Genomic DNA, 16,822 nt, shown 5'->3' on the forward strand with positions numbered 1-16,822 from the left:
CTTCCTTGTTCCCAGGCTGCCTCGACAAAACCTGCGCCGCTTCAAAGCTGTGGTCTGGAGCACAAGTCTGATGAGGAGCGGCTGAGGGAGTTGGGGTTGTTCAGCCTGGAGAAGAGGAGGCTGAGGGGAGACCTTATCGCCCTCTACAACTGCCCAACAGGAGGCTGTAGTGAGGTGGGGGTCGGTCTCTTCTCCCAGGAAACAGGCGACAGGACGAGGGGAAATGGCCTCAAGTTGTGCCAAGGCAGGTTTCGACTGGATATTAGGAAAAATTTTTTCACCAAAAGGGTTGTCAAGCATTGGAACGGGCTGTCCAGGGAAGTGGTGGAGTCCCCATCCCTGTATGTATTTAAAAGATAGGTAGACGAGGTGCTTAGGGACATGGTTTATTGGTGGGATGGCAGGGTTAGGTTAATAGCTGGACTTGATGATCTTAAAGGTCTTTTCCAACCTAAACAATTCTATATTATACAATTCTATTATTCTGCACCGCCCTTATATGTAGTTCAGGCATTAAATGTATGGTATGTTATCACATTCAGGCAGGAAATGATTCATAAAATTTAATGAAAGAGGAGATCATTGGATAATGTAATTTGACCTCCTATAGCTACCAAAGATACCAATTTTTTTTTTTTTTCTGGGTATGACTGCATTCAGCCCAACTGATTGTATTTAATTTAAGCATAACTTCTGTTAAGGTAAAGCGTACATTACAGAAAGACATCGAACAGTGACTTCAAGACAGCAGGATCCATTAAGTGCTTTGCAGCTTGCCCCAGTGTCTAACTACTCACAGTGTTATAGATTAATGCCTTGTTTCTTATTTGGATGTATCTGGCTACAGCTTCACTTTCTAAGTGCTTACTAAGGTTCAGATTAAAATAATCCAGCACCCATATCTTCCCCATGAAAGCACTTCATTTTACTCAAGTCACCTAATTCTTTTTTCAATGCAAGGCTGTTTCTTCAGCCTGCAAGTATTTTTTTTTTAGCTTCTTTCCTCACCCTTTCCAATTTCTAACATTATCTGAAAAACACTCACAAGGGAACTGTACGCGCTGTTCTAGCATCAGTCTCATTGTATCTGTAAACAGAGGTAAAATCACTTCACTTTGGTCAGCAACTGCATTAGCTGCCTTTGCAGCAGCTCCTCCCTGGGAGCTCAGGGTATAGATTGTATTCATTTTTCACTTTGTTCCCTAATTCCTTTCAAGAATCACTGGCATTTCAGGATGCAGCCCCTGTTCAGCAGCTCTATCTCAATCTGTGTCTTCAGCATTATTTACCACTCTTCCAAATTTTTATAACTTCGCAAATGTTATCACCAATGGCTTTGTATTGAACCTTGATGCCTGCAAGATCTTTATAAAAACCTTTCTATTTAGCAGTGATTTCTCAAGGATGGCTCCCTTTTTTTCTTTTTTTTTTTAATCTGTCACTTGACAAATTACTTACTGAAACTGTGCTCCATAACACTTCACAGTAGCTTTTTAAAATCAGAATATTGTGCTGCTAAGTTAATTGATTCACTAATACAAGCGAATTCCTTTATCAGCTGGAGGTGATAACTTCCCAGTGAGCTAGTTTCACTCCACAGAGCATGGTATTCCATAAAATTCTGCTAAGTGATGTCACTCAACTTCCTTATCAGCTTTTCTGGTATTTTTCTTGGGATGGATATCAGTCTTACCATCCGGTGGTTAGCTGGATCATTATGTTTCCCTTCTCTGAAGACTGTCATATAGCAGCTGTCTTTTAGTCCTTTGGATTTCCCCGGTGTTGAGAGATTCATTACAACTTAACGTCAGCAGTGATTAAAAGCATCTGACATAAGAAAGTGAATGATCAAGGCCCACATCTGCCCTTTCCCAGCAATTCTGTTCCTTTCAGTTCTAGTTATCCTCCTCCTCAAGCTTGTAAGCCCCTTCTCCTGCTGCTGGAGGGGTGGAAGGTTGCAGCTTTGGGTTCGTCTTTGTCCTCCCTCAAACAGGGGCAGAACATGTGAGGACTCTCAAGCATTACAAAGAGAAAGAGAAAGAGAAAGGGAAGAGAAAGGAAAGAGCATGATTGTCCTGAGCAGCCAAGTGCTGTCCCCCCAACTTCTTCCCATTTCTCATTCACACATGAGGCTGGTGGGCTGGTAAGGGAAGGAGGCCCCAGCCTCCTGCAGTGGTGGAGATGGGTCATTCTGTCCCAGCAGTGGAGAGGAGAGCTCACAGATGATCAGAAGAGGGCATGGTCCAGGCGGGACCATGAAGATATGCTCTTCCCCAGTTTTTAAAAGAAACATTTACTTGGTCTATGGTTCTGTGCAGTTCAACAGCTTCAAGTGCTGTTTTCAGCCACATATTTAGAACCAATAGCCATGAGCCTTCTGACTTGGTTTTTATTCCCATGCATTTGTTCTCAAACTCATTTTATCTGCAGGGCACTATTGGCATTAGTGGTAGTAGCAGAAGCACCTCTTGGCTGTACGCATATCTAGGACATTGGTGTTCAGTTGCTGAGGCAGTGCTTCGTATGATGTTGCTGTGGTAACCCCTTGTCCTAATTCTGTAGAAAGTTCCCGTAGAAAGCCTGAAGAGTGCATGGTTTATTCTTATTTGATGCAAGTGCATGATTCGCCTTCTTTTCAGAGACTAGAAATAAATCTGTTGAACACTCTTACCTTTTGTGCAGTTCTAACATACAGCCATCTCCATCGAATAAGCACTGCATGCACTTTGTAGACTTCTTTTGTCCATAATATTCTTCTAAAAAGCATACTATCTTTTCTCTTTAGCACTGCAACTTGTGAATTTCCTTTGGGCCTTTATCTTTCTTAATCAGTATTTTATACTTCATAAATCCTAGCTCATATTGCTTGCTACTTATTTCCTGGTTTTCAGTTGTTTGAACACTGAGGTCTTTTAATTCATTTCTATTTGCTGTCACATACACATCAACTGAACCAGAATGGGTTTTAAAACAAAGTGGTCCTTTTGGGAAATCAAACGAACTCTTAACTTTCAGTTTTCAGTTGAATTATGCTGTCCAAGTCTTTCTCCTCCTTGTAATTTTGCTCATGAAGGCAAGAGAAAGGAAGTCTAGCATGTGACACTGTTTTGAAACATGAACTATGAGTCACAGAATTATATTATGGATGGGAAGGACACAGAACACAAAAGTATTACAATATAAACAAAAATATCTTTTAATGTAAGTTCTCACAAGAAACTGCAGCAATTCTTTTGCCATCTTCACACCATTTCACCTTCCCATTGGAGCAGAAAACCCACCAGGGTAGATGAAATCTTAAAAACTGGCAGACTGTTGCAAAAAATGAGCTTGTAGACTAGCCTAACCTAACAAGGTCTTTGAAAGTGACAAGAAGGCTTTATCTAAGCAAAGGCTGTGGGATAAACAAATTTTCTTCACCTGGAGCACTATTTATCGCACCATATCTTATCCCTCATACACTTTGTCCAAGCAGTTCATCCATCTAATTTCACATGAAATTGTCCTGGTAATAGTGAAAAAACCCCATTTTGTGTATTTCTGGAGGCACTCTATACCTGACACTGCACCAACTGGAGAATGACTGGTGTTTCCACCATTGGCTAGAATTGAGACAAGGCTACTACTGACCTGATCTCCATACTGTGCATTGGTTTAGAATGAATTTTCAAGGAAAGAACCGTTAACGGTTGTGGTTAGTTGTGCAATGGAATAAAAATGGAATGTAGATTTAGATGATTTTGATAAAGTAACCTGAGAGCTTTCTGTTGATACAATAACTGATTTTCCAGATCAGGGTAATATGGTAGACCTAATTAATCTATCTGAATTTAACGAAGGGTACGGTGCTGCTGAGGACTAGCACAAGACTTGAAGGGGTTAGGGGAAGGAACTGGGTCAACAACACATGCTGATGTGAAATGTAAAAATGACTGATCAGGAGGGAAACTGCAAGCAGAGTTCCTCAACTATCATTTTGGAGACAATCATATTTTTACTAAGAAATTTCATGCAAAACCAAGAGTCTACCGATAAATTTACTTGCTTGCACCATCAATACAGAAGAGGATACTAATTCTCACATGAGAAGAATGAACTGGAGATTAACTGTGTGAATGGGATGGCTAGACACTTTGGCACTAAAAGTTAGATTTTCTCCATAAACCGTGCATTTATTTATTGCAAGTTATGAATGAAGGTGGAGAACTGTGCCTACTAGGTGACCTCAGGATGACTGTGAGCCATGAATCTGATAATGGGTATGAAAAAAGAAAATGCAGTCACACAAATAACGAGGCAGATAATTCCCATAAAGAATTAATGTTTGTCAATACATATGTGTATATATGCATGTATGAAATACTTTTAGATTTTACTTAATATACTGTGCATGGTTATGTTTATCTGTGTTTTAGAAAGATTGACTAAAATGAGAATGAAAAGGCCCCTAGGATGATGGGAAGAATAAAGAGTTTGTAACATGAGAGGGGAATAAAAGAGCCTGGGTTGTCCGAGAATAGAAAAATGAAGGCTGACTGAAGATATGACTGATATTTAAAAATACGCCAATGAGTAAACACAATGGCGGAGGAAGAGCTATTTAAACTAAAAGACAATGTTGGCAGAAGAACAAATGGGCATAAAATGACCATGAACAAATTTAAGCTGGAAAGCAAAAGGTTTCTAGTTATCAGAAAGCTGTCTTTCAATGAAAGGCAAAGCTCCTCTAAACAGTTTTTAAGTGAGGTTCAGTAGGTTTATAATTAGCGTTATATGACATAGCTGTCTTTAGTAGCATGGGATTTGATTCAGTGACATAGAAGGTCCCCTTAATTCTACGTCTTACACAAAGCAGCAAATACTTTTGAGAAATTGTAGCCTCTCCGACAGCGTGCACCCACTGTTGAACAGCACACAGCCAGACTAAAATACTCTTTCAGACCGAAAATCAAGAAACTTTGATATTTGGCTAATCTCCAGAAGATTTAAACAGACCGAATGCAAAGACTTGTTTCAGAGCTCGCAATGTCTCTAAGGCTACCATGCTCAAACAGAGCAATACCAAGGCTAAGTTCTGTCTGAAAATTGTCACCTCCATCAGCACTGCACTGGGATAGGTCCTAGTGCTAACCACAATACTGTGTGCCACTTCTTAAGCTGTCGACAGATATGCTTTCAGTCATTAAAAATGAGGATGTGAGGACCTGGAGAAATGCTGATTTGAATAATTGCATCCTATTTATCACAGTGTCAGTAATGGAAGACAATATTCCTGTGTATTTAAAAAGCTGTGAAATCCTCCCTGCAGAAGATGATGGGTAGTATTATTCATTTTTATTTGTTTAGCTGAATTTAAAAATGAGCCTAGAGGAAAAAAATTAATTTTGGATATTGAGTAAACAGGATGTATTTTATACCCATTTTTATACCATGTATAGTATGCTTAATTTAAAAAAATGAAAATTGAATATAAACATCAATATTCTAATAATATTAAGGTAGGAAATTGGAATAAGCCTTAAGCTTCTATCTTAACTAATGCCACTGTGCTTTTTAGTGTTGTTGAATGCCACACTCAAGGAACAAACATTTTCCTTGGTTGAACTTTCTCGGCACTGTCATTTTGTACAGCGATAGGAAACACAAAAACCTCTAAACTAAGAAACCTGTTCCTTTTGTTTTTCAGCATCAAAACAATGATTCCTCCGGGGGAATGCCTATATGCTGGGAGGAAAAGGAGGAAACCCATTCAGAAACAGTTAAGTATCATATTCATCAGGAGGCATTTCCCTCCGAACATACGTGCTAGAAATGAGGTAGAAGGACTCCCTTCTTCCCATGGTCCGCTGACACAGGAGAGACCTAATCTTTTTCTCTGCAGTGAGAAACCCCTGGTCGAGAGGCTTGCTCTTCATGGTTAAGACTGGCTCCAGAAAGGATGCCAAGCTCGGGTCAAACTGTCCTTACCCATCACTAGGTGTCCCAGGAGGGAGGCCAGTGCTGTTTGAGCTGCTCATCGCAGTGTACTGCAGTGTACGCTGCCGTGAGGAGCAGAGAGGGACGGTGCTTTTTTGTAGGCAGAAGATACTGGTGGACTAAATGTCAGCTGGGCAACGGGCCGGAGCTCCACACTTCTGTGTTCCCGTCCGCCTGTTCAAGGAGCCTTTTGAGAAGCTGTGTGTCGAGTGGCACCAGTGCACTGGCATTGTGCTCCCCCCTTCCCCCTTCCTTGGCTTAGCCTTGCTTGGGGCATCACTAAGTCCAACATGTGCAAGCCTGGAAAGTGGGTCAGTTCAGCCAACTGAAAAAGCAGACTGGTGACTCACTTTTTGCATAAAGAACACATCATTTCCAAACCACTATTTACTATGGGATCACTTTCATTAGGAGAAAAGTGGGAGAGAGAAATTGTGTGTGTGAAGGCAAAGCAGAAAAAGAAAAGAAGCAATGGGAAGTTGTTACTAAAAGATGCTTGAAATGGGAGGGAAAAAAGTTTGTTATCGCTCAAATGTGAAATGATTTCCAGATGCCATAAACCACTCTGTGAAATGAAGCTTTTTAATATAATCACCCCACATCTTCTGTGTTACGCTTAATTATATGGTTATGAAACACACATTTTTACTGTGTTAAAATTATGAACTAGCACTGGTGGCCTTCACAGACAATTTAAGGATGAGAAGGTAACTAAAATAGATTTCCCTATTTTCAGTTGTTCAGGACTTCTAAAAATAATCCACTTGGCTTAAAATTGTATATATTGGTCTAAAGTCAAAGGGGCGTTTCTCTGAATGTGTGAGTGAAATCTGTTGATTTTGTTTGGGTTTTGGAGAATATTTGCACATGAACCACTTGTTCCCACTTGAAAAATATTTCTTTTCGAGTAAAATATATCATAGGTGGCAATTTCAATAGACAAAGATAATGACATAAGAAAATGATTCTTCCTGCAAAACCTGAGTATTAAATCCAAAACACATGTAACATTTCTGCACTACTGTTCAGGTATGGAGGTGGATATTTAACTTTATAACTGCGTGAGGTATGGAACTGCTCCGGTACATGAAATCACCTCTGTGCAGAACTGTTTATGAATCATAACTTTTGTCAGAAAGGAAGAAGAGTTGCAGTTGCTTCGAGAAGCATTAAGCTTCATATTGGAACATATATCCCAGCTGGAAGAACTTATCTCGAAGATGACTTCTAGATATATGCAATGGCTAAGCAAGCTACTTGTTAGCAAAGGATATAAATGTCCTCAGGAGCCCTTTATGAAATTCTGGCTTCAACAAAATCAGAGGCAAATTCTCACTGAACTGGATGGAGCCAAGTTTTCACCTTGCGAGTCATCACCAGTAATGCTAACTTGAAAATAGCTTTGCTATGAAATTGCAGTACAGGTACCTGAGCATGAGCTTATCCAGACAGGACATATATAATTTTGATCAAGAAACTTGGTTTTGGTTAAAAAAAGGGGAATCATATGTGTTGGATTATTAGACTATTGAGTTCCCACACAGGACACAGCCCTCTGTTTTCTATGGTTGGTTACTTATCACTTGCTGAGGATGATTTCTCAGTTCCTAGCAACACTGGTCTCTTCCTCAAACCTTATCTGTTTGTGGGCTTGGTCTCTGGTAAGCTTTTCCTGTGCTCATTCCCTCCCTCATGGACTTCCTAGCTGATCTAAGGAGGCTCTGAATGCCCAAGACCGACTGGCTGACAGAGCTCCTTTCACTGTCTCTGTCCTTCAGTCTTACAGACCTTACCGACATTTCAGGACTCCAAGGTATCCTTACTGTTATGCTGACTCAAATAATTTATCTTGAATTTATAAGGATAGGCATAACCTATTAATCAAACAGTATATTTAACCACTGTTTTGATCCATGTCATACCATTTTTGTTACAGCTTTTTTTTCTCTTGCTTGATAGCATAGCACATTTTCCTCTATGGCCTTGTTCTACTTTTTCCCCAGTCATTCTGATAATAAACCATGGTAGATGCTGCCACCTGTTCTGGGATAGGTATTTGTTCAGTTGAAAAACGTAATTTTTCACAGGAAAAAAAGTTGATGGGAATTCTTTGGCTAGTCCCAATAATGATTCCTCTCTCTTTTCCCTGAGTAGCCTCTAGAAATTTAACTTTCTCTTGACAAAGGAGTAAGTGAGCCCAGGTGCCGGTCTGAGCAGGATGCTTGGATTTCTGTAGGGATTGATGGAATAGTCCTTTTGAAGGCCAGGATTCAAAGGACAGAGGAGCAGATTTCCCCTTTGCAGAACAACTGGGACGTTCACGTCTGCCCATATTCTGTGTATCCCAGGAGGCCAATTCTCTGCATCTCCATCAGCTTTCTGTGATCAGGCTGTCAAGCCAGGTGGTGATCCTGCAGCTGGCTTTTAATTCAAGATGTCACAGAATGATATTGCTCACTACTTCCGTGGTTTTTGAGGCACAGAAATTCTATTCTGAGGTAGTTTTACAGAATAGTAATGTAAATGTATGAAGAAGCTCCACAGGAGGATGCACAGACACACAAGACTGTGGAAGAATGTGTGAGAAAACTTGTTTTACCAGGAAGACCTAATATGTTTCAGTCTTCTCTACACAGAACTGGGAGAGACTATCTTCACTAGGTTGCCATTCTTCAGATAACACATTGGGTTTAAGTTCTACTTTTATACATGCAAATAAATATAAAACCCTAGCTGTTCTCCTTGTGCTCCAGAAAGCTTCCAAACAAGCCCTGTTAAATGTGGTCTACACTAAAGAATTCTGGCTTTTATGGAACCAGTTCAAACACCTGGAACTCGGGCTGATCAAAAAATTTCCATCAGATACGCTTTTCAGCCAGAGAAACGGAGTTTTGACTAAAGGAAATATTTTCTACTAAGTGTTTGTTTCCTGTGGAAATCTAACATTCTACTGGTAATTCAAGCATGTGAAAACTAAAGAGATCTTGTTTTTAACGTCAAACTAAAATCACTGTGCTGAAATTAAGTACTTGTAATGAGAAATGCTAAGGCAACACTTCAGGACAGCTAACATTTGAGAGCTTCAGCCACTTCTTCATCTCAAGCCCAGGCATCTTGTAAAACTCTCTCCCTCCACAAAACATTTCTTGTAAAGTTTTACAGCTCTTTAAAGGCAAGCTACAGCTGCCCTAGCTCTGAGTGTATCTATAACTGCTCCAAACTGCCCGCTTCAGCCAGACCCGTACCAGTGCCAGGGTAAACGGAGACCTCAGGAGGTGCAGCTCTCTCTTCATTCCTAGTTCTCATTTTAAGGTCTTCTGTGGCATAGCCCTTCCTCTTACTTGGTACCACACTATCCCACCTCGCATCTGCTCTGCCAGCGTGGTGTCTTCTTCACCATGAGTTCTGCTTTTGCCTTTTCTTACCGTGAAGACCCAGAAGAGGTAGAAGGTGGCCAAGGGCCCCCTTTCCTTTACACAGCTTTCTCCCAGTTGGTCCTTTTCACTCGTAGGAGATGGTGAACATCTGCACATAGCAGTTGAGCACTGGAGCTCAACTCTGCCAGGGTACCTTATGCAAAGCTCAAGCACAGCTCAGAGGTTGTGGGTGCTGGTCAGTATGTTCATGATAATCATCTTGCTGTTACTTTGCACTTAGCCTATCGTCTGTTGCATCTCATGGTCTCTTCCCTTTCCCTTCTTACTGAAAGCTTGCCGTCATAGTAATTGATTAGATTTTTCTCAGTTTAGATCATCTGCTGGTTTAACACTTCAGCATACTTAAAAAACTTATTCAGAGCGAACTTTTGTGTTAACAGGGTAGGGCTCCCTCCGAGGGTAGTGAACAGCAGACAGAGCTGTAGCTGCAGGAAACTCTGCAAGCTCATCAAACTGGTCTGCTCTAGGGGCAGCCTTGTGTGTCATGGGGACAGTGAATCATAAAAGCGCAAATGGCTCAATGCCTGACGTACCACCGAAACAGAAAATGTTCTCTGCACTGGCTCCCACGCTTGGTTCCTACCAAACAGGGGCTGGCGATATGGGTCTTGTACGGGTACAAGTACTTGCTACTGCAGAGCAGAATTCCAACGGTTTAACAATGCAAAGAGGGAAACGGCAGCTTTATTGTTTTCCTTACGTGCGCTGCTTCGTTGTAGCAGTGTTGTATGAAAAGCAGAGTGAAAGCGGTATCATAGAGCGAGGGCTACCTCTCTGTTTAGACCTGATTTGCACAGCCTGAGAACCCCTCGTTCAACGCAAACACAAGCAGCACCATCTACTTTCAGCTCAAAATAGGGCTAGAATTTCCATTTGCCTCCAAACAGCCCACTGAAGAATTTCCCTCCCTGCCTGCCCTTTTCTGGCTGTGGCTAGCTAGCCTTGCCATGGAACTTGCATTGTTTTAAATCGCATCCACTTGGCACCTAATTACCATTTACATCAAACCCCTGCTTGTTTGGATTCACTCCCTTACTGAACCGTTTCCTTCAGTTTTCAGGAAGACTCTGTCCTGAACTTTCTCAGTAGTCTTTTTACACCATTCCTTGCAATCTCCAGAAAACTGTTCCTTGTGCTCAGTACAAAGGCAGTCCGCATATTTGCCTCGAACCGTACCTCGCTGGCATAGCCACTATTTTACATGGTAAACAGTCTTGAACCATTTCTATTTCTATTCCATGTTAGCCTTGACAATTTTTACCCCCTGAACTCATCAGTCAAATTTGCCTTATTGGAATTCATTTTTTTCCATCCTAAATTGCTTCCTTGCTTCAGCTGGTTTGTCAGCTATAACGAGCAATTAGTAAAAGCTTATATTCTTTAGCTTCTACTGAACTATAGGTTATATTCCCACAAAATTACTACTCTCCACAGGTCAGACATCCTTTTGGTGTCATAGTGAGGATGGCTGAGCTTCAGGGTTTACTCCAAAAAATTAGTGCCCCATATGTACGGCCTTTTTTGAAAAGCAGCTAACTCTGGAAAACTTTAAAAAGAGCTTTCCTTCTTTATTGAATGCATTATTTGGTGCAAATTTGCTCTGTCTAATAGAGGAAAGTTATTTATTCATCCCAATCAACAAAATCTCCCCTATGTCTTTGAAAGCAACTCATCGTGTTATTGAAGGGCCACATACCGGTTTTGGTAATTTTGAATGAAAAAGCAGGAATTATATATTTTCACTGACAGCTGCCTCAAACATATTTTCATTCATTCTGTCCATCAATGTTGTCCCATTAAAATGAACTGAAGGCTTTCAAAAGTAGCACTGAATTTTTCATACCTGATTTGGTTTAAGAAGTTTTCAATTATCAGCGAAGTCAGAAACCACATGTACAAAACTTTGCTCTTTTTTTTTACTAATTCCTAAGCAGGACATTATTCTTTTTTTATTGACAGTTACAATGATAAATTAAGATTGCACCTGTAAGAGGGGAGCACACAAATGCTGCAATTTAACCCTTTAACCACCCTGTGAAATACTAATGCTCAAAATTAAAATTATGATTGAAAAATACAGTAAATGTGTGGAATGTGGAAATGCAGTAGTGAAGTGCTACAGATAATTAGTTTTACTCTGATTCTCCACTGGAGCACCAGCTAAACTAGACAAGATTACGATACTTGCCTTTGGTTAGGTGAAAGTGGAAACTGTTGGCACACCTGTATTCTCCTTGCCTACCATTTCCCATTCTTGAGTATTTTTCTATCTTTTCCTCCTTGATTTTTCTCTCAATGTCTCTTATTCTGGAGAAGGTGCCTCAGGAGGAATATGGCAATGTGCTACAGTAAGAATTTGAACATGGGCATTATGAGAGCGAGTGGAGGACCAGCAGACACAGACTAAGTCCCCTGGGAGATGCCAGCTCAGCTATAGCGCTGGGCTGCTGTACTTCCCCTGAGACTGTGGATCTGGATGGTTTATGGCTCCAGTGGCCTGTGGCTCACTCCTGGATAATGCAGTCGACTCCTGCTGGGGCCAGCAATGGCTGCCTGCTGGAGATAACCACCTTCTCAAACTTACCTCTCAGGTCTTCTCACTAAAGCAACAAAGCTGGTGAGGGGTCTGGAGCACAAGTCTGATGAGGAGCGGCTGAGGGAACTGGGGTTGTTTAGCCTGGAGAAGAGGAGGCTGAGGGGAGACCTTATCGCCCTCTACAACTGCCCAACAGGAGGCTGTAGTGAGGTGGGGGTCGGTCTCTTCTCCCAGGAAACAGGCAACAGGATGAGGGGAAATGGCCTCAAGTTGCACCAAGGCAGGTTTAGGTTGGACATTAGGAAAATTATTTTCACTGAAAGGGTTGTCAAGCATTGGAACGGGCTGTCCAGGGAAGTGGTGGAGTCCCCATCCCTGTATGTATTTAAAAGATAGGTAGACGAGGTGCTTAGGGACATGATTTATTGGTGGGATGGCAGGGTTAGGTTAATGGTTGGACTTGATGATCTCAAAGGTCTTTTCCAACCTAAACAATTCTATGATTCTAAGTCTGTGCTTCAGCACTGACCATCCCTCACTGTTGTGCTGGAAATCAGGTTTTCATGACTCTGTGCAAGTGCACCAGTTTTTCTTGTTCTTCTTCTTGAGAACAGCATCTTACACATTCTGTGAGAAGAATATCAGCAGGCACCCCAAAATTGAACTTCCTCATTTGCGATGTATTTCATCTTAATGCATTTTCACAGTAATTTTCTGGTCCTGTTCACTGCATGAGGGGCACGTGAAATGGGGATGGAATAGGAGTGTTTGGCTTAGAAATCTGAGTAACGTTAGTCTTTGTGTTTTGAAAGGAATATCAATGTTCTTAAGAGAGAAACCAAATTCCTATCTTTGTTATCACTGATGTAGGAAGGTAAACGTGAGAAAGTTCACAGGATTTTTGAGCTCGAGGAAAGAACATCTTTTCACCTTGCTTCCCATACTTTTAAAAATCCTGTCTAAAGACAGGCTCTTTTCTTAATTATTTCCCTGACCCACAGGTTAACTTTGAGTCATTAAATGGAGGGCGCTAAGACGCTTTGAATGAATACAGTGGCTATTGAATGGGTTCATGCATTAGTCACAGTAATTTTCCTCTGCTGTTCTGACCTTCACTTGTACAGCATAGATGACAAATCGTTTTTCCTGGTATTCACTAGAACACAAAGATAGTACCCATTCCCCTAAGGTGAGAGGGTCCTGAGTAAGAGACAGCAGTTCTTCGTCTCTTTTTCACTAGGCAGATGTGAAAAAAGGAGACCAATGTCCATGTCTTTGCACTATGGCAAATGCAGAATGGTAAATCTCTTTTTGGCAGGGGTCAAAAACTTCAAAGATTTTCATAGAAGCTAGGTTAAATATGCCTGTTATCAACTAATCTCAGACAACATCTCAGTCTCCGGTTGTACTATTTGGAGGTAAAACAGGTAATTGAAAATGTGTTCTCCACCACAGAAGGCCTGCAGTTGGGAATGAAAAATCAAATCCTTCAAAGAGACACCGGGACCGTCTGAATGCGGAACTGGACCACCTGGCCAGCCTCCTGCCTTTTCCACCTGACATCATATCAAAGCTGGACAAACTTTCCGTCTTGCGCCTTAGCGTCAGCTATCTCCGGGTCAAAAGTTTCTTTCAAGGTAGGTCTCTTTAAGATATCAGTGTCCCATTAAAATTCTCCCTCTAATTTATTGCTGGTTTGTACTTACCATGGGTAAAATTAACATACAGTATTATATAGATGAAGTAAGAAAAAAAAAATCTAATCTCTACTGTTGAATTTATTCTGTGCATGGGATGTTTTGTTGGAAATTTTGCGCATTTCCTCCTATGCCATTTGTGTATTTTTCACCAAATAATGGGATAACCCCCACCCTTCCTTGGCGGGCTTTAGGAAATGGGAAAACATGACTGTAAAATCCCTAAACTCGCTTGGGGCAGACATAATACCTGTAGTTACTTTGAACTCCCTTTTGAAGCTATTATTGTGCATGTTTGCAGTATCTGTTTAAATACAATGTGAAAGTCAAGCAACTACCATATTACCTGTGTTTGCTGTATGCCAAGAGGAAATGGGCTTACTTGAAAGGCCAGAAAGATCACTTTCTTTCAGGATAAGTGAGATCTGAAGTTTAAAGTATTGACTAAGCTGTAATAGGCTACGCTTTGTTTTTGTAGCTGTCTGGCACATTGCACAATGAAAGCCAAATGTGCATGGTCAGATGTACATAATAAGAATTCTTCCAAATTTGCAGACAGCTTTAGTTTCTTCTGTTGCCGAGGAGTTCACAAGAGCAAAATCCAGATTAGGGATTTAACAATTACATTCCTCTCTGGAGTCGTTTAAAGAAAAAGGAAAAAAAAACCAAACCAAAAAAGCATAATTGAAGGAGAATAATTGGCCAAAACTTACAGGTGGATTGTAGAGATTTTTTTATGGCCATTATTATTCCCTTACTGCTCTTTACTACTCCTTCCTGTCACTATTCCTTGTTACGTGCAGCATATGCAAGAGAGCCCTATGGGGGTTTTTTTGTGTTTTGTTTTGACAGAAGAATGATATCTGTTGGCTGGTTTCTTGCTTTTTTAAAATATATTTTAGTATAAAAGAGATGCCAGATTTTGAAGAGGCTTTGGCAGACTGCAGGGCATTTTACAAGCTGACATCAGATTACAGCTGGTGATGTTACTGATAGCGGGAGCCTCCCATGGCAACTGCGGCAGCTTGCTGCCCAACAAAGATAGTACCCATTCCCCTAAGGTGAGAGGGTCCTGAGTAAGAGACAGCAGTTCTTCGTCTCTTTTTCACTAGGCAGATGTGAAAAAAGGAGACCAATGTCCATGTCTTTGCACTATGGCAAATGCAGAATGGTAAATCTCTTTTTGGCAGGGGTCAAAAACTTCAAAGATTTTCATAGAAGCTAGGTTAAATATGCCTGTTATCAACTAATCTCAGACAACATCTCAGTCTCCGGTTGTACTATTTGGAGGTAAAACAGGTAATTGAAAATGTGTTCTCCACCACAGAAGGCCTGCAGTTGGGAATGAAAAATCAAATCCTTCAAAGAGACACCGGGACCGTCTGAATGCGGAACTGGACCACCTGGCCAGCCTCCTGCCTTTTCCACCTGACATCATATCAAAGCTGGACAAACTTTCCGTCTTGCGCCTTAGCGTCAGCTATCTCCGGGTCAAAAGTTTCTTTCAAGGTAGGTCTCTTTAAGATATCAGTGTCCCATTAAAATTCTCCCTCTAATTTATTGCTGGTTTGTACTTACCATGGGTAAAATTAACATACAGTATTATATAGATGAAGTAAGAAAAAAAAAATCTAATCTCTACTGTTGAATTTATTCTGTGCATGGGATGTTTTGTTGGAAATTTTGCGCATTTCCTCCTATGCCATTTGTGTATTTTTCACCAAATAATGGGATAACCCCCACCCTTCCTTGGCGGGCTTTAGGAAATGGGAAAACATGACTGTAAAATCCCTAAACTCGCTTGGGGCAGACATAATACCTGTAGTTACTTTGAACTCCCTTTTGAAGCTATTATTGTGCATGTTTGCAGTATCTGTTTAAATACAATGTGAAAGTCAAGCAACTACCATATTACCTGTGTTTGCTGTATGCCAAGAGGAAATGGGCTTACTTGAAAGGCCAGAAAGATCACTTTCTTTCAGGATAAGTGAGATCTGAAGTTTAAAGTATTGACTAAGCTGTAATAGGCTACGCTTTGTTTTTGTAGCTGTCTGGCACATTGCACAATGAAAGCCAAATGTGCATGGTCAGATGTACATAATAAGAATTCTTCCAAATTTGCAGACAGCTTTAGTTTCTTCTGTTGCCGAGGAGTTCACAAGAGCAAAATCCAGATTAGGGATTTAACAATTACATTCCTCTCTGGAGTCGTTTAAAGAAAAAGGAAAAAAAAACCAAACCAAAAAAGCATAATTGAAGGAGAATAATTGGCCAAAACTTACAGGTGGATTGTAGAGATTTTTTTATGGCCATTATTATTCCCTTACTGCTCTTTACTACTCCTTCCTGTCACTATTCCTTGTTACGTGCAGCATATGCAAGAGAGCCCTATGGGGGTTTTTTTGTGTTTTGTTTTGACAGAAGAATGATATCTGTTGGCTGGTTTCTTGCTTTTTTAAAATATATTTTAGTATAAAAGAGATGCCAGATTTTGAAGAGGCTTTGGCAGACTGCAGGGCATTTTACAAGCTGACATCAGATTACAGCTGGTGATGTTACTGATAGCGGGAGCCTCCCATGGCAACTGCAGCAGAAAAGCCAGCATCCTGCAGGTTACAGAGTGCCTCTCTTGCCCTTTGAACACATACCTGAGCCTTGTGGGCCCTTCCTCTCAGCTTTACTTTCGTTTCCCATGGATTCACAAGCAACAAGCTGTCTTCAGCTGCTTTTACTACTCTTCTGCCGGAGTTTCTAAGATCCACTGTCTCCTTTTTTTTTTTTTTTTAAAGGGATGGGGTAAAAGGAAAACAAGTAAAGCCAGATTTCATTACCCTGAAATGTTCCATGTTTCGAGAGAGTTCATTTAATTTAATCCCCAAATTACCTAATTGAACACATAGTTTGTGTTCCCTTCATTCTTATTTTTAAATGTTTACATCATGAAACTAAGGTTACAGAAAGCATTGTTTATAGTAAAGGAAGGAAACTACACGCCATTTTAAGACAAGAGAGCAGGCTGGAGCTTCAGAAGGGTGGAGAGGAGAGGTGAGCCGTGGAAACAGAGCTGGGTGAGGAGTGGGTGCTAATGTTTGGGTAAGAGCAGGAGCTGCAGCCTCAGCTTCATGGCACGTCACTATCTACTTCCTTGTGGTTGTGGAGAAATAAGGCGGAATCTG

At 40.9% G+C, this 16,822-nt stretch overlaps 1 protein-coding gene across 1 annotated transcript in view; it reads left to right on the plus strand.

Annotated features, from left to right (window-relative positions):
- Positions 1 to 5,690: 5,690 nt before the first annotated feature.
- Positions 5,691 to 16,822, plus strand: part of AHRR (aryl-hydrocarbon receptor repressor) — a 70,054-nt gene continuing 58,922 nt past the window's right edge. Inside the window, exons 1-2 of the mRNA XM_009643491.2 lie at positions 5,691 to 5,758; positions 13,405 to 13,586. Of these exons, the coding sequence (XP_009641786.1) occupies positions 5,697 to 5,758; positions 13,405 to 13,586 (244 nt within the window). The 5' untranslated portion in view covers positions 5,691 to 5,696. The remainder of the gene's footprint in view (positions 5,759 to 13,404; positions 13,587 to 16,822) is intronic.

Source organism: Egretta garzetta, unplaced genomic scaffold, assembly GCF_000687185.1.
Source record: "Egretta garzetta isolate BGI_Z169 unplaced genomic scaffold, ASM68718v1 scaffold88, whole genome shotgun sequence".
Taxonomy (NCBI): Eukaryota; Metazoa; Chordata; class Aves; order Pelecaniformes; family Ardeidae; genus Egretta; species Egretta garzetta.